The sequence below is a fragment of the Terrapene carolina genome, unplaced genomic scaffold (assembly GCF_002925995.2).
Source record: "Terrapene carolina triunguis isolate 2854851 unplaced genomic scaffold, T_m_triunguis-2.0 Scaffold51, whole genome shotgun sequence".
In the NCBI taxonomy this organism is placed as follows: Eukaryota; Metazoa; Chordata; order Testudines; family Emydidae; genus Terrapene; species Terrapene triunguis.
Window position 1 is genome coordinate 2,713,869 of NW_020664402.1, and position 17,471 is coordinate 2,731,339.

The 17,471-nt window shown below is 54.4% G+C and overlaps 1 protein-coding gene across 1 annotated transcript in view; it reads left to right on the top strand.

Moving 5' to 3' along the window:
- LOC112114903 (nudC domain-containing protein 3) overlaps positions 1-15,306 on the top strand; it is a 53,796-nt gene extending 38,490 nt beyond the window's left edge. The window contains exons 5-6 of the mRNA XM_029912650.1: positions 12,042-12,230; positions 13,708-15,306. Of these exons, the coding sequence (XP_029768510.1) occupies positions 12,042-12,230; positions 13,708-13,818 (300 nt within the window). The 3' untranslated portion in view covers positions 13,819-15,306. The remainder of the gene's footprint in view (positions 1-12,041; positions 12,231-13,707) is intronic.
- Positions 15,307-17,471: the final 2,165 nt, after the last annotated feature.

Below are 17,471 nucleotides of genomic sequence, written 5' to 3' on the forward strand. Positions count from 1 at the left end.
GACCCCAATCACCACTTAAACATGTGTCCGTGATCCACCGCTCTGTACTGTGAATCACGTGATTCCTTCCAGCCCTCCCCTCCCTCTGTCTCTCCCCCGTCCTGTCCTGTGTCATCTTATTTAGACTAGAAGTTCATTGTGGCAGGGACTGTGTCTCTCCCCTGCCTTAACCTGTGATGTGCCGTGCACAGTTGTGGCGTTGTATTAATACTTATTAGAAATGAGCATTAGTTGGCACAAGGGGTGGGAGCTGTGGTCCCTGCTAATCCGGGTGCTCTGAGCTCTGCCCCTTTATTTTGAGAGCGGTAACTGGGCAATTCTGCAGACTTAACCAACTGGCAGCTGATTAAGGGGAGGACTTCACATTGTTATCACATTTCCAGTGCATACTAGCAGTCAGTGCCCAAACATCACCGCGGTGGTCTTGCTTTCCAGCCTGTGGCAGCCTCATCCAGAAGAGGATCCCCAGGGCCCTGCCCACATGGTAGTTTTGTCAGCGCTATCTTGCTTAGGCTTTTATCTCGCTGCCCATCTCTGTAATACATGGGCACCTTCCCCATAAAATCCATAGCAATAACCAAGTGCGTAGTGGATTTCATGGAGTCTCTGGCATGTCTCCTTTCTGGGGTCAAAACTCTACTTGGAGGAGGGGTTTGCATTTGTTTGTTTACATTTTATTAATTTCCTCTTTTTTGATTGGTTGGGGCATAGGAGAGGAGGGAGGGTTGGGGGTGGGAGGCTGGGAGCAGGAGGGGGGCGGAGGGCTGGGGAGGTAGGAGGGGGGGTTGGGGCAGGGGGCATAGGGGCAGGGGAGCCAGTGTTGAGTGTCCTTGCTGTTCCTGCTATAGTTTGTAGGACTGGTTCTTGCAGACTGTTCTGGAGCTGGTGACTTTGCTGGCAGGGCTAGCCTGTGTGGAGTGACAAGAGCTTTCCTTTTCAATGGCCATTGAAAACCATCGTTAGCCTGGGGAGAGCCTAAGCTGAAGTGGGTGTAAATGCCCATTTAAAAAAATTGCTTTCCCACCGCTGATCTTGATCCAGCAGAAGTTGTGGTGTGGGTGGGGTGTTATTGACCCTATCTGCCCAAGGTGAAAAAGCTGCTCAGCAAAGCCTGGATGGGGATACTTGGAGCGGCTAGTATCAGTGCCCTACTTCCGCATGCACCGGCTGTCTCCGATACTGATTGGCTGCAGCGCCTGGGGTGTAATCGTTAGTTCAGGGCCAGCTGACTGAGGGAGGTCTCCCATGGCTTCTCATCGTGGTTGGGAACCAACAAGTGTTGCAGCCACATCTGGCCAGCTGGTCCTCCTAAGTCCCCCCTGCTGTGTAGCGGAAATTAGTCAAAAAAAGCCCCGATGCCAGTCATGGTGGTGGTCCAATGTAGGCATCCCACTGCTGTGCCCTCAGTGTGGCCCATCCTCGCGCACATGCTGAGCCATTACAAGGATAAATGAAGGAACTGGCCACTTCATGCCATTGATGTCCTCGCATCCAGTGAGTCTTTAGACCCTAGGCTTCTAGGGGGGAGCAGGCCAGGTTGCATTTAAGGTGTAGGAATAAGATGGAAGAAAGGTCTGTGGCCACCCCTAGGCTCAGACTCTGGCACAGAGGGGGCTGCGCAGGGAAGGAGTGCCCCAGAGTTATAAAGAAATCTGTATGACGGGACCATGTCGTTGTAGTTAGTCTTGTTGCTCAAGTGGTAGCAAGTGGCAATGTTAAATTTCTCTGCAAGGAGAGCAAGTGACCTTCCTTGGGGCCTGGCTGTGCTGCTCTCTGGGGGGAAATGTACAGAGTGTGGCCGGCTCTGGCATCAGGAATAGCAGAAAATGTTGCACAAATGGACCAAGTGCCCCTTTCTTGAGTCTCTGCATAGCTTCCTGCAATCTGGGGGAGAGGATTATTGGTGCTCCATTGCACCACCAGGTTTTGGGTCACTAGAGGGATTCCCCTCCCCCCGCCCCCCCAGGAGGTAATGGAAAATGGTAAGCAGCCAGCTGGAGGGCAGAGGAGACACCTCAGTACGGTGATGTCCACTAGGGAGAGCACTGTTGCGGATGGTGTTACGTGGAAGGCCCTCTGAGATTATGGTGATGGGCAGCTGTATAAAACCCTATGATAGGTAGTGCTAAGAAAACTGGAAATCTAACCAAAGAATTGTGTAACTCTTGGATGGCCTCTGTGTGAGAGAGAACCACGTCTTCTAACCTGTCACCTCTTTAGAGAAGGTTAAAGTAGCAGATAATAGCGATGTAGTTTACTTCAATTTTCCAAAAAAGGTTTTAATAAGGTCCCTACTAGATGAATAAGGAAAACAAACAAGAAACAAAGACATTCTGTAGGAGCTTTGCAGATTGTGCAAAGGTTAGTCGTGGGAGTTCCCAGGTCAGTAAGAGGACTTGTGTTTGTTAAATAACAGTGATTTGGAGGAGGAAGGGGACAGCGAGATGGTGAAGTAAGATCAAGAGCTGGAGAAGGCCCCCGTTGGAGTCGACGAGAGTCTTTCATTGCCTTGAACAAGCTGGTTCAGGCCATCAGTGAGTGAAAACGATGGAGGATTGTGAGAATCTCCAGCTGGCTTCTAACATATTGATGGTGGGAGTGTGGGGTGCAGGGCAATGAGGCGGTAGATGAAATTACACTTGAAGGTAATTGGAGAATAGTGAATAATTCTCAAGCAGGACTGTCTCCTTTGCTGCTCACAGAATAGACACGAGTGGTTTGCTGGTTCCTTGGCTTCATTCATTGTTTGCAATTCGACTGTTTGTTAATGAATTGTTGTAACTCTTGCTTGCGCACAGCTCCCTGCGAGCATTTGGTATGTGAGCTGTACGGGTTAGGTAAACCGCCTGGTATTGTTTCTGGTTTGTGATTGGTTGAGCAACACAAGCTTGTCCTTCTGCAGCACTTGCCCATTTAAAATCCAGTGGTGATGACTTCACGGCATTGCACTCTGAAGTTTTATTTCACACAGATGTTCGTGCTGGCCAAACTTACTGTCACCTCCATGCTCACAGGAAGCGAGAGCAGCCAAAGCAAACTCATAACACGGCGAGTGACTCTTCATGGGGGATCTTTGCAGCGTTCCCCGCAGCTGGCGCATTGGCAGCAATAGTCCAACCTTCTCTGTGGGATCATTGTGGGGAAAGGGTTAGGAGTTACTGAGATCAGCGACGAGCGATTGCCCGCTGCACAGAAAACAAACAGGTGCACAGCATGCTATTTGAGCTGAGCACACATAGGGAGACCAGATGTCCCGATTTTATAGGGACAGTCCTGATTTTTTGGGTCTTTTTCTTATATAGGCTCCTATTACCCCCCACCCCCGTCCCGATTTTTCACACTTGCTGTCTGGTCACCATAAGCACACATCAGCCGAGCCCCACGCACAGAGCTGCTTCTGTGCGCACGCAGGCTCACAGCAGACATTTACCTGTTGTCAAGCTGTCCATCTTGCAGGCACTGGGAGCAGGGACAAGATTGGTACGAAAGATGGCTTCTAGATGGAGGCAGCGTTGTTGTAGCAAGGTTGGTCTCAGGCTATTAGAGAGACAAGGTGGGTAAGCTCAAAAGTTCATGTCTCTCATCAGCAGCAGTTGGTCCAATAAAAGATCTGACCTCACCCACCCTGTCTCTCAGATGGCTTCTAGCGTCTCAGCCGTTCTAGCCAGACCATAATTGAGGCTAGGGCCATCTGCCTATTCAGGGTGGTGATGTCCGCTCTGCTCCCAGCGGTCTGGCTGTACTGAGTGGGTCAGTCTGCTGTTCAGACTGATTTCTTTTCAGTTGAAATCCATCACTTTTTATCTTAGTTTGAGAGATTTCATCTCTCTCCCGTGCAGGCTCCCTTTATCTTCCACAATCCCATCTCAGTTTTCCAGGCTGTAGGTATGTACTTTCCCTTAGCCCATGGAACCTGCCATGCCCCTCTAATTGCACGCCAGGTAAGTATAAAGAACAGGAGTACTTGTGGCACCTTAGAGACTAACAAATTTATTTGAGCATAAGCTTTCGTGGGTTGCAGTGCTCCCCATGCCCTGCAGCTCTTTGATTACACAAGGGTGTCTCCTCGCCTGCTTCTCCAGCTCCCTTTTCTGTACCTTCCAGCTCCCTGCCTCTCATCTGTTCCTCATCTCAGTTCCAGCTTCCTCACCCCGTCCTGCACCCTGTCTCCTCCTTCCCCTGCTCGTCTTATTCAACATTTATTTTCCCTATTTTCTCCTGATTATTAGTAAATACAAACCGGGCTAATGGGGTTAATTTTCCTTGTAATCCATCCACCCCATCCTAGCTGCTTTCCTGTACACCTCTCTGTTTCACCACTCTGTTTCACTGTCCTGTAGTTTGTCCCCCCATGCCACAGTCAACGTGTTTAACCATTTCGTCCTCCAGTTTCTTATGCTGGTTTCCTCTGCATTTATCCTCCTCAACGCTCCCTTTATTCTCTGCCTAAAAGGAGCACCACTGCAGTGTCTTGTTTAATTATGTCCAATTTGCAGGTGACCGGACTAAAGATCAATGTATTTTCCATCCTCTCCTCCAGCATGTTTGTGAAACACATTAGAGTCTTGGTCCAGCGAAGGACAAAATCCAATGGCTGTAATTTCCCAACCTAATTCTCTACCTCTTACCATTTCTTGATGTCTTTTAGTGCTTGGGTGCTAGGTGGACCAGTGCTCTCCAAACACCTACGCTCAGTTTTTATTGTCTCTCCAGCTTCGCTGTCCTAGCTAGCCTGCCTCTTTCTAGTTTCTCGGTGACTGTCGTGTGACCCTGTGTGAAGTGCCTTTGCAAACTCCTGGTACTGTGTATAATCTCCTCTGCGTTCCCCTTCTCCATTACACCAGTTAGCTTGTCAAAGAGTGAGATTAAAATAGATTTGCATGAGCTGTTTTTAGAAACCTGTGCTCGGTGTTTTGCACAACACGTTCCCCCCCCAACCACCAAACGTTCGCTAGCCAGGCTGTTTGAATTTGTTACGAAGTCCTGCCTAGAAGAGCCATGAAAGCACTTTTCTGCGTAACACCCAGGGAGCTACGGGGCGATGTTAATAATTGGTCTCTGCTTCTCTAGATCTCCCCTGATCCCAGGTTGAAAATCGCCCTGACACCAGTGACCTCCCCTGCCTTCCATGAGCAGTTGACGACGGCTCCAAGTTTATTCCTTTAATGCCCTTGAGTAGGTTCCGCTGGAGCCTGCTGATTTTTAAGCAGGCTCCCCACCCTCCCAATATTCCCTCACTTGCTCTTGAACAATTCTGCTGCTTCTCTCGTTTGGCTGTTCACCTCCTTCTCCGCTACCTGATTGCTCATTACTGACATTCTTCTCTTGCTGGAGCTGAAGTGAAGTTGGCATTTAGTACTTCAGCCCTGTAATTTGTTCCCCTTCCTACCTTGTTCTCTCCCTCCCCCTGGGATGTTATTTTTAAAAAGTCTTTTGCTTCCTCCCTCCCGTTCACATCCCAACACAGCAGGTCTTGCAGGATCTGGACCACTGCGACAAGCTAAACAGGGTGGGGCCCAGTCTGTGCTTGATGGGAGACCTCCTACCTGTGGTAAACCCTCTGACTCTTGGGACAGTGGGTGCTGACCCCAGTGCCCCGGAAGAGGCGCTCTGCTGCAGGGATTGGGTGCAAGGAGGTGGTGCTCTGCCCTCCTGAGTTGTGTCCCTTCACGGGGCAGCGGGCTGGTGCACTGTGCCTGTGCTGTCTTTCGGCTGAGACAAACAGAATACGCATCAGGCTCCTTGGCCTCATGTTTTGCCCTCCTCGGTGCTTAGCTCCCATCTACCTTCAATCAGTTTCTTATTCCTCTATCCAATGCCTCATTCCTATCTCCCATCTCCTCTCCAGTCCTGTCCCATCATCCTTGGAACCTCTTCCCTCACCCAGCCTAACCAGGCTTCCCCCTCGGCTCCATCTGTTCCACTTACACCTCGGTCCTCTCAGCAAGAGTCTTACCTGAATCCCTGGTGACACTGGTCCCTCAGATGCCTAACTCCCCTTGACACCCATGGAAGTTAGGCACCTCAGTGCCTTTGAGGAGCTGGGCCCCTGTGTCTATTGCTTTCCCTTACTTACAGTCCAGGTCCTTTCCCTGGCCGCCTCATTGCTTTGTACAGCTCTGAGCACACCGTGCTGTAGCAATAATACATTCCACACCAGGAGGGGTTAATTCCTGCAGCCTGCACAATATCGGCTTGGGTAACTTCAGGGGGCCTTTAGGGCGGCAAAATGAAGCTTCAGTTCTAGAAGGTGCCCTGCTGGTTCCCTCTTATAAACCAGTCCAGCTGCTGCGTTTTCCCTCCATTTCAACCAGAGGTGAATGACCCTTCTATACAGCCCGTAAGGGGCTCTGGGCCCCCTCTGGTTGAAAGGCATTCTAGACCCGTCACGTGCTGGCCGCTCATTCTAGATACGTCAAGTGCTGGCCGATCAAGGCCCTGCACGCTCAGCAGCAATCTGGACCTCTGTCCTGCAGAAAGACCCATGGTTTCTGGGGCCCCGAAGTGCTAAATTCAGCCATCAGTTGGAAGTCCTGGAGCAGCTTCAGGGAAGTCCCATGGAGTTATACAGGAGTCAGACTTAGGTGGTCACAATGGTCTTTTCTGGCCTCAGGGTCTAAGAATCCATGCGCAAAGTTTTGATTTGTATTGAATTCAATAGGGAAACAAATAGTGCAGTCAGGTCCGTATTTCTCTTTGCAATGCGATTCAGTTCTCTTGATGCTGCCCCAACAGATTTGCTGTGTGGATTTGCAAAACCCATCTTTTTGGGCCATGTGTGTTGCGGTTTGCAGGGCGGTTGAGGCTACAGGGTGCTTCTGGTCTTTGGGGTTTGCTGGGTCTGCTGCTGTCTGACGGCTCAGTGCAATCTTAACTCAGCGCTCTCGTGTGTCTGCATTATGATAGTCTTCAGTACATGAGCAAGTGCTATTTTTTCCACAGGATCCCGCTTCATTCAGTTGACAGGATGGGACAGTGCTCAGGGAATGATTTAGGATTGTGTAGGAAGGGTGCACTCCTCCCTTTGAACCCAATGGCAAAATTCCCTCCTTTTTTTTTATAGTGGGACAGGATCAACCCTTAATGAAGCTGTTGTCTGTGGCAGTGGTTCTCAATCGGGGGTCCGCGAGCCCTTTCAAGGGGTCTGTGGGGCCCTGCGGCTGAAATCCAGAGCTCCAGCGCCCCCCGCAGGGCTGAAGTCAGGAGCTGGGGCTGAAGCCCTGATCCCCGGTGCCCCCCGTGGGACTGAAGCCCTGATTCCTGGCACCCCCCGCAGGGCTGAAGCTGACAGGCTCAGAGCTGAATCCCCGAGCCCCGGTGCTCCCTGTCGGGCAGAAGCCCTGAGCCCATGAGCACAGTTGGGAACGTGGAGGGCGTTGCCCCCCCCCCCCCCCCCCCCCCCCCAAACTGCAGCGCAAGAGCACAGCAGTCCTGGGGGGCAGCTCCACCCCCCCACCCCATCCCCGCCATCTCCTCTCCCCACCCCCTGGCCAGGTCGGAGGCGGGAAGCTGATGTCATGGAGCAGGCAGCCGCAGTGTTCCCTCATCTCCTGCTGGTGTCCCAGGTTAAAGCTGCTCCTCAGCTCCCAGCCCCCTTTGCTCCCGCAGAGGCAGCCAGTAAGAGCCCCCTGGGTGGGGAGACCCAGCTCCGTGGCTGGTAGACCCCGCTGGGAACAGGGACCACAGGGGAGCCTTCCCAACATACAGCCCTCCTCCCTGCACCGTGAGCTACCCCCTGTCTGCACACAGCCCCTAGCTACCCTCTTGCTTGCACCCTAAGCTGTTTTCAAACTTTTTGAGCTAAGCTCCCCACCTTTGAGTTATAATTTTTGGTTGCCCACCCCCCAACCTGAACAGGCTGGGTGGCCTGCTTAGGTGAGTCAGGGGGTGGAGGTGGCACTCCCTCTCTGGACCCTGCCGTCCGGAGCTGGCTCGGCCCCTGCCTCCGTAAAATAGAAGTCAAACTATGCCTATGCCCAAGGCCCCTGCCTTGAGGCTCTCCCCGCCCCCGCTGGGCCATGGAGTTTTTAATAGCATGTTGGGGGGGGGCTCAGAAAGAAAAAGGTTGAGAACCCCTGGTTGTAGGACCCCTGCCTCGCTTGTTGCAGAAATTGGAAGGTGTGTAGTGAATCGAGCAGGCGACTGCAGGAATAAAGCCTAGCCTTGTGGTTTAGGCAGTTGAACGCTGTCTTGTAGAGGTGGATTAATCCCTGCCTCTGCCACAGCGTTCCTATGTGATGCTGGGCAAGTCACTTACTCCAAGCTTTTCACAGCTGGTCACTCCCTGTGTTCCTCATCTTCCAGGTGCCCAACTTGAGACGCTGGGGTCTGATTCTCAGGAGTGCTGAGCACTCGCAGCTGAAGTCGCTGGAAGCTGCGCTTGGCACGCATGACAGGCTCTATAATGCTTACTACTTTCGTGCCATAGACACCTCAAATTGGGCACCCATAATGAATGGACACTCTTGTCCTTAATCTCACTGTGCCTCAGTTCCCGCTTTGTAAAATGGGGATAATGCCCCATGTGCACACACATGGTGGTTGTGAAGCATTCAGCTCCTGGAGTGAGGAGCGCCGTAGAAAAGTGCAGGAGGGAATGAATAATTCTGCCTTCAGAGCAGGGTTTGATTTTGGAGCTTAGATTCTGGAGCAGGGTTCTGCAGCAGATGTCATGGCCACGGCCTATGATTGCTGCTCCTAATGCAGAGGAGAGTCCAGCTGCACCCCGCTTAGTCACCTGCAGGTTGGCAAGCCTGTGAGTCTTTCCTCTGTCTCTAAAGCCGAACTGGGCAATGACCAGGGGAAGGAATGCACCAGTTTGGCTGGAATCACCAGTGCTATCTGTGTTGGAATATTTTCCGGGCTCCTCTTGCCTAGAGGGCTTGATCCCAAAATGCCCCCGCCCGCCTCTCCTCTGTTAACCGGCTTCTTTCCTTTGCTCGGGAGAAAATCTCCTTGCTTCATAACTTTAATAGCTGTGCACTTCTGCCCATGTTTCCCCTCCGGAGCTGTTGAGAGCGTTGACTAAATTGTATTGTCTGACTTTATTGATGATTTTGCAGAGGTGCCAACGCATGCCATATATCTTCTTCACTGCTGAGATTATTGTTAAAATAAAAAACACACTGGGAAAAAAACCATCTCAGCTGGCCCCAGCACAGTGGGCGAGAGAAATACTGATTACCAGGAGCTAGGAGCTCCTATCTGTATCAGATTCCACGCTCCTGCTTCCATGTTTGTCTCAATGTGATGTTTACACATGTACATTTCTCCCTCACCTGGCTCTGCTGTGTCTCCCCCCCAGCCATGACTGCAGTCCAGGACATTGGGCTCTGGCCCGGCTGTTGAAAGCGTTATGAAGGAAAATCTTCTGCCCACCCTTCTGCTGGCTATTGGCAGAGCTGCTGGGGCTGTGTCTGAAGTTGGTGACTCTTCACATAGCGCTGAGGCTTCCAGGCAGCCTCCAAAGTGCTGTTTTCCCCTCCTGCTAGCCGGTCCTTCAGACGCACGCCTGGCCCCGTCTCCTGTCACAGAGCAGATTCTGCATCACACACGCAGGGGCAGGCGTTCCCACCGAGCAGGGGCGGCAGCTAAAAGCGTGTGACATTTCAGCCTCCTTCCCGCCCACGCTCGTGCATGGGAGATGAGACTGACAGGAGCTGAGGCAGGACTCTTTTCTGGGTTAGTGAAATGTGAAATCTCCGCGCCGAAGGCTCCTCTCTGGGCTGCACACGAGCAGAGTCGTTAGCTGGCTGTGAGAGGGTCTGAATTTCTTAATCAAGTGGTGCGTCTGACAGGTCCCTCCGCTCTGAGCCTGTGGGCGGCTAGGGGCGATTCCTGCTCGCTCTGCATCACCTTCCAGCCCTGTAAGCACAGAGTTGTCTTTTATCAGCTCTCCTGCCTTTGCCTGGCATTGGGTTTAAAGAATAAGCCATAACCCCATTGCCAGGTGGTTCTGGCCCACCTCAGGTGGGGCTGCACCGCGACGGCAGGCATTGAAGCCAGGGGCCGTTCCCGGTTCAGCAGTGGCTATGAAATGCACGGCCTCTCATCATGGCTGTTATGAAATGGAATCTATCCATTCAAATAAAAGTCAGGGCCTGAGAATTATTGGCCTCACAGACCTGGGGATGACATCACTGCCAGCCAATCAGGAAGCTCCAGTTGTGCCCCCGAGTTCTTGAGCCGTTTCTTAATTCAAGATTTGATGTGTCTGCTGTTGGACTGGACTAGGGGGCATGCTGAGCTGGCTCTCCAGAGGGACACCTGCCATGCTGAGAGTGGGGTGAGGGGGGAGACTGCTGGCCCCATGTCTCTTTGAAGGAGAATCCTGGATGTCCTGCACTGCTTGGCTGCAAAACCAGTTGGCCCTGTGGTGAGAAGGGGTGGTCGTTAAGAATTGCTATGGAAGGACAGGTTTAAAAAACTCACCATGTGGAGTCAAGCAACCTACCAACTTGTCTAGTCATTAGAACAGACTGGCATTGGGTGTGAAGGGAGACACCACTCCCTGCTAAAGGGCATATGCCAGCCAGCCCCTCCGTTCGCTTTCTTACTTGTGGGCTGGGATGCAGAGAGAATCTGGAATGGTTAGAGTGAACCCCCCAGCCCACAGATGGCAGAGGCCCACGTGGGTGGGGAAACGTTACCTAATGGCTAGAACCAGGACTCTAGCGTTCCACTCCCATCGTGGTAACTGACTCAGCGGGACGTTGGGTAAGTCTGGTCCCCGCTCTGTGCCTTAGTTCTCTTCATAAAATGGAAATACTAGTGGGCATAGAAGGAAAGAGAGAGGAACTCTGGGTAGACCCAGTGCAGAGAACCAGAATCCTGGATTAAGCAGCGTTGGAAGGAAGAGCGAATGAGGCAGAGGTCTCCCCTGACCCAGCTCTCCTGGGCTACATGGCAGTGCGTAGCATGGTTAATCCCTTTCCCGCTGTGGCTGTACATAGTGGGGGGCACACCCTGGCAGCCGTGTATATTCCCACTGGATGGCGTGGTAAAACATCCTCCAGGGCACTGCTGCTTGCTAGCCCAGGGAACGTCCCCTTCAGTGGGCAGAGCTCCAGCTGGTGTAGCGCCCGTTGAGCAGAAGCCGCACAGTGAATGGTTGTTGGTGTGGGAGGGTATAAAGATTTGGGATGGGCATATAACTCACAACAACAGTCATCCTCCCCTCCCACCCCAAATGAGTGCCCATAAAGCCTTCATCCTCCCCACACGGTGCCGCGTTAGGCCAACGCCCAGAGTTCCCACAAGGCAACTCGACAGCAAAGAAAAGGTGCACCATCTCAAAATGATGTAAGCAGCTTTTCAGCACATAAATGTGGTGTTAATGGCCGGGGTGTGAATCCATTGTCCTGTGACCCCACCGGAAAGCTAGACTCTCCTCTTTCTAGCTATATATAGTACCCATTTCGAACCCTTGGGGGCCATTGTCAAATGCCAAGTAGTCCCTCTCCTGAGCCTTGGGCCGGTCTATCTTTGGGAACTAAATTCCGTGTTTGGGAGGGAAAGGAGAAAGTCAGGCACACAGCGTGGGCTGGGTTTGGTCTGCAGCCACTGAGCAGCTTGGGATGCCAGCAGTAGCCCCACGGTAGTGGGTTAGTGGGCAGGGTGCAGGTGAGGGGGTCAGTTGTGGGTGATAAATGTAGTTTAGCCCAAAGATTTCTGGGGGCAGGGAGCTGTTTGGAACAATCATTTAATTTGATTTCCTTGTGTGTATCGAGACGCTCTGGTTGCAGCAGAACTTCTGTTGCTCTATATTTATTTTGCCCCCCTTGACTGGGAGCTGCCAGCCTGTTGATTCATTGGGGTTAAAGCGGAGCCAGTGAAATGCTGTTGAGGAGCTTTTACAGCTGCTGCTTCTGGGCAAGCTCCGCTGCCCCTGCTTCCTACAGGCCCTGACGCTCCGTTGGGAGACCTCATTTCTTGCCTAGAGCGGTGATTCCTGGACTGGGCTCCCCTCCGGCCCCAGGCCTGGCTGGCTGGCTGCACCTTGTCTCTTGCTTGCTGGGCTGACGGTGCTTTTGTGTCCCCAGATCAACCTGAACAAGGTGGGGGAGTACTGGTGGAGTGCCATCCTGGAGGGAGAGGAGCCGATAGACATCGATAAGATCAACAAGGAGCGTTCGATGGCCACGGTGGACGAAGAGGAGCACGCCGTGCTGGACAGGCTGACCTTCGACTACCACCAGAAACTGCAGGGCAAGCCCCAGAGCCATGAGCTGGTAGGTCCTTCGCAGCTTGCGGGGAAGTGGGTTGCCAGCTGGCTGGGCAGATCCTTGCTGATCGCTTTATTCTGACTCCACGCCCCAGGCACTAGGGGATGGCTGCGGCCGGCTGGACTGAGTAGGGACTTAGCAGCAAGCGCTGTCTCTCCTCTTGCCCATTGTGACTGCCGGGAGCTGTAGACCTACCCTGACTCCCTGAAGGGCCCCAGCTGCTCTGACTTGAACGGATCCCGCTCCATGAGCCATCTCCAGGGAGCTGAGCGCCACCATCTTGCCTGCCATTGAATTTTTGTTAGTGTAAACGACTGCATAATCTGATGTGCACCCAGGAGAGCCATTCGTTGCCTGGACCTTGCGTCCTGTATGGCAATGCTGAGTTCTCCATCACACACACACCCCACCCCCCGTTGGCCCTCAGCAAGCATCGTATTCCCCACACCCTCCTGTGCAGGCGAGCCTCACGCCGTACCCTGCAAGTCACCAATGCCCAGTCCTCGCGGCCCACCCGCCGTGCGTTCCATAGTCCGCAGTCCTCTGAGAGCCCTGTCGGCCGTTCTGGAGAGAGCTAGGCAAGGACTGACAGCAAGAGGGGGTCTTGTCCATCACAGCCGGGCATGGAGGAGAGGCAATCGCCCAGGTATGCAGGTCCAAGATCATTCATTCCTAACCAGCTGAGCTGCACCCAGAAGCAAGCAGGTAACGGCCAGCCTGGTTTCTGCTGTCTGTCCAGTAGCTGAGCCTGCAGGTGAAACGGCCAAGATTGCTGAGGGTGGCCAGGAACAGTCCGTGTCCTGCCATCTGGAGGTTAAAAAGGGACACGTCACTTCTGCTGCCTTCCCCCAATACCCAGGGAGCCTAGACTCCACAGGCTGGCCAATGGCTTTGCATCACCACAAAGCAAAGCTGGTGTCTCCCGTCATCCCAATGGCCCAGGCCCTGCTGATAGCAAGCAGCCACCAGTGCAGAGTTGGCTCCCACTCGCTCTCCCGTAGCAGCAGTGGCCCAGCAGGGTGGCTGTTATCAGGAGCGGAGGGGGAGCTGTTTGAGCGCCATCTCACTGCCCCAGGACAGGGCTTGGGTGCAGGTCTGTCATGGAGCCCAGCTCGGTGGCGCTGTGAGGCGGAGAGACCAGAGCAGGAGGCACCTTTCAGCTTGGTATTGAAGTGCAAAGCTCTCTGGGAAATGAGCCAGTGCCTCTTTGTTCTCTGTTCTTTGGCACAGACCCTGAGCTTAGCCACTCCCTGGGAAGGCCGGGCGTGGAGCTGGCTTGGGGGGTTCCTTAAACTCATTTCTCGGCGACAGCTGTAAAGCCTGAGGGTTTTGAGGCACTCGATTGAGGAGAAGGGGTGGTGGCCCCCAGCTGGGGAATGGCAGAGACCAGTGGGGCAGTGAGACCAACCTGGGGGGTGGGACTGTGTCTCCGTCAGCTGTGTTTCCCCTCAGTAGACTTGACTCGAGTGCGTTGCGTTTTCAGAAGGTGCACGAGATGCTGAAGAAGGGCTGGGACGTGGAAGGCTCCCCATTCCGGGGCCAGAAGTTCGACCCCGCCATGTTCAACATCTCCCCTGGGGCCGTGCAGTTTTGACGACGCCCAGCGAGGAAGGGAAAATCACATCCACGCTTGGGATTGGAGGCCAAGGCCAGCGCCACTGTGTGTAACCAGCTAGCACAGGGGCAAAGCCTGGGCTTCCCCCTCTGCCTGCTCCCATGAGTGATGTCCAGCCGCCCCTTTATCCTAGTGTTGCCACCGGGGGCTGTTTGCCAACAGCCAGCCGCCAACCGGCTGGGGCGGGGGTGTGGTTTGGGGGGGAGGGGGGAATGCCAGCTTGGCGCGTTTGAGATGCATGTGGGGCAAGCCTAGCAAATGCAGAACTACGTCCTCTGTCACCACGGCAACCAGCGGCTGCTGGTAGCATTTCCCTTTCTCTCGCTGGCTATGGCCCCGGTTGCTGCTGGGGGTGGGGGGGCACGGGCGGCTGTTGTTTTTCAGGAATAGATGATGCTTGTTGAGGTGACTTTGAAGTTTGTCTTTCTTGCTTTTGGGGAGCCCGCCCCAGCCCCCAGTGCCTGACCCTCCGAGATGGCAGCGCTGCCCCCATTGAAAAGTTGCCAATCTGTGGTGGCCGTATCTAACCGAGCTGCACTGTGTTCAGAGCCCCAGCGCGCTGGCAGCGGGAGGGAAAAGCTGCAGCCTCAGACACCTGGTAACGGAGATGGAACAGACCATGCCGTGCTCCAAGCGCTATACACCTGCAAAGTGTTCCATGCAGCCGGGGCATGGGCCCAAGTGTGGCACTCTGCCCTCTGCACCCACGGATCTATCCGCAGGCGTCCAGTTCTCTGTTAGCCGTGGCAGCTGGGGTACTGAGTTGCTGGTTATATTAACAAGGTTTTGGCTCTGGCAGAGATCGAGAGGCCAGGCCTACCCTGTGCCTGCCTTTGCAAAGATAAGCTGATATACACAACCCCCTAGGGCTCACATTGTGAAGTCAGCCCAGCTTTGGGTGCCTAAAGCACCTGGGGGCTGATTTCCAGAGGCAGCAAGTGCTTGCAGCTCCTGCTGTCTTTGCTTGGCTTGGGAGTCTGAAAACCAAGCCCTAGGGGCATCTCATTGGGCACCCAAAACTAGTGGCCGCTTTATGGAGTATCGTGTCCCCAGCTACTGAGGCGGTGTCTACGCTACATCTCGGAGCGAATCTCCCAGCCTGGGAGCCACGGCCTCGCTCCGCTCAAGGTCTCACGATAAAGGGGGCAGTGTGGCGGGCGAGCAGAGCTAGCGGGTGTCTGTCTAGCCAGCGTAGTGGCCAGCACTGTTAACGCAAGATATGGTGGGGCTGGTCTGCAGACGCTCCCCTCTGAAGGCGTTAAAGCCAAGTGCTCAGACCCATCCAGGTCACCCTCTGTGCTGCATCCTGTGTCCTCTCCATCGCCAAGAACCCACACTGATGCCCCGCCCTTCTCCCAAGCGGGTCAGAGCCTGGAAAACTGGCCACCTGCAGGCTGCCGCTGCCTGCTGTAGCAGCGAGCCCCAGAGGGGACTCAGAAATAATAGCATGTGACCGTGTCCTTAAAGGCTGTATCTTAATGCGTGTGCACGCAGGGTGAATTAAGGTTGTCTAGGCAACCTTCATTTGGGCATTTCCTAGCTTTTGATTTGCAGACTTAATCATGTTCCTTGCACCTAGTTGTGTGGTGTAACTTCCTAGGGTCTTAAAAGAACAAGCTGGAAACAAACCCAACAGGAATTCCAGCATGTGGAATCCTATTGGGACCCCGTGGATCATCAGCAGGGTTGAAACCTGTAGATCCTGCCCCCAGACCTCTGCTGCTTGAGCTAACGGACTGACTGATAGCAGTAGTAGGTTGTCATCCTCGCTGTGGACCAGCACGAGAGGGGGATGGGATGCTCTGCTAGTGGGTTTTACAGCTATTTGCTGACAGTGGAGGAATGGTGAGACTCAGGACTCCTGGGTTCCAGGTGCGGGAGAGGAATATTGTGGGCACAACTTATTTTGCCTCCCAAGCCTGACTCCTGCTCTGTCCCTTCCAAACTGGTCTTGTTCCAGCCTGGCTCTTCCTGCCCCTGGTCCCACTCTCCTCACCTAGCCAATCCAATCTTCCCTCCTCAGGCTTATTACAGCCCCAGGCTCTGGGCCCAACCAGTTCTCGTCTGCCTCCAACTCCCCGTCTATTCCCCGCTCTTTGCCCGGCCAGTCCCAGTTGCCCTTCCTCCCAGCTCCTTATCTGTTCTCTCTGCCCCCTCCATGATCTCCAGTTGCCCCCTCCCCACTGGCGCCCAGTCCCAAGCTGTGCCCCTCCCCCCCCTTGCAGGCTTCTTGTCCCACTCTCTGCCCAGCTGATACCAGTTCTCCCCCTGCATCGTCAGATCTCTCTCTCTCTCTCTCTCTCCTTCCCCTGTCCCACTAGCTCAGTCCCAGTTTTCCTGCCCAGCCAGTCCCCTGCATCCCCAGCTCCATGTCCCTTTGCAATCTTCCCCCGCTCAACCTACTGACTTCCAGTCCCTCCCTGGCCCCTAGGCTACTCAAATCCCTAGGCCCACTTTCCCTTCCCTCCCCGTTGGCACCCACCTTTGGCTCCTTATGCCAATCTGTTGCCCCCTGCTGGTCTGGCACTTGTCCCCTCTCCATATCCATTGGGTGACTTCCTCCTCCATGCTGCGGGGGCCCAGCCCTTGGGGTCATGACGGGTGTGTCTACACTGCAGCTGGGAGCAAGCCTCCCAAGCCAGGTAGACACGTCGAGCGGCTCAAGCACAGGTCTGTTGCACTAAAACGAGCCGGGTGGGCACGGCAGCTCCAGCAGAGTTGGGCCTGAGAGCCCCAGGCACCATGGCCACACTGGTTTGCTCGCTCGAGTCCCGCGAGGGCGGCTTGTGCCCAGCTGCAGTGTAGACGTAGCCTGAGAGCGCAGGCGAGAGTCTCTCTGCTCTGAGCTCAGGCGCACGGACCGGACACGGCTCCGAGCTGCACTTGCAGTGCTGCTCCGCTTGGGGGGAATTTAGCTGCTACGCTCTAAGAAGTCTCTACTGAGATGTGTGAGCTGGGATTTTTTGGGGCCAAATTAGTGTTGTTTTTAAGGGTGACGTCAAAACACAGATGCTGTGGTCTACACGGAGCACCCCTGGACCCCCCTGCAGGGCCCGATTGCGGCGGGTGGGGGCTTGCAGCTCTCCTCATAGCCATGGATTTGGATAGCGCTGGTCACTAGCCAGGGGCAACTGCAGCTCTGCTACTCGTGCGGCTGGGCTAGCGCCCTGGGCGAGCCCAGCTCAGCCTACTCTGCCCTGCAGCCCGTTCCCCCCGTGTGCCCCACAGGACGTCAGCCTAGGAGCTCAGGCTGAGATTGACACCCCCTTTCCGTCAATGCCTGGGGGCCACCCCCTAGAAGAGCCCCTTGGCCTAGACTCTCTGCCCTCTCTCCATCACAGCTGGGTCTCCTCCTTCTGGGGTAACTCAGTTCCTCTGCCTGTTTAAAGTAGCCCAGCCCGTGTGTTCTGCTGGCCGGCCCCCCACTCCTTTAGGCCCAGTTGGGTCAGTACCTGTAGCTCCTCTCCCTCAGCCTGGAGGTTACCTAGTGGTTATTCTCGCTTTGTTCTTCCTTGTCTCCTCTTCTGCGGGTCTCTTCCAGGCCAGGGTGGCCGACAGGCCAAGCGTCTCCAGCTGCCTGTGCTGCGGTGGGCGCAGCCTGCTTCATTCTCACGGTACGGCTCCGCTGGCTC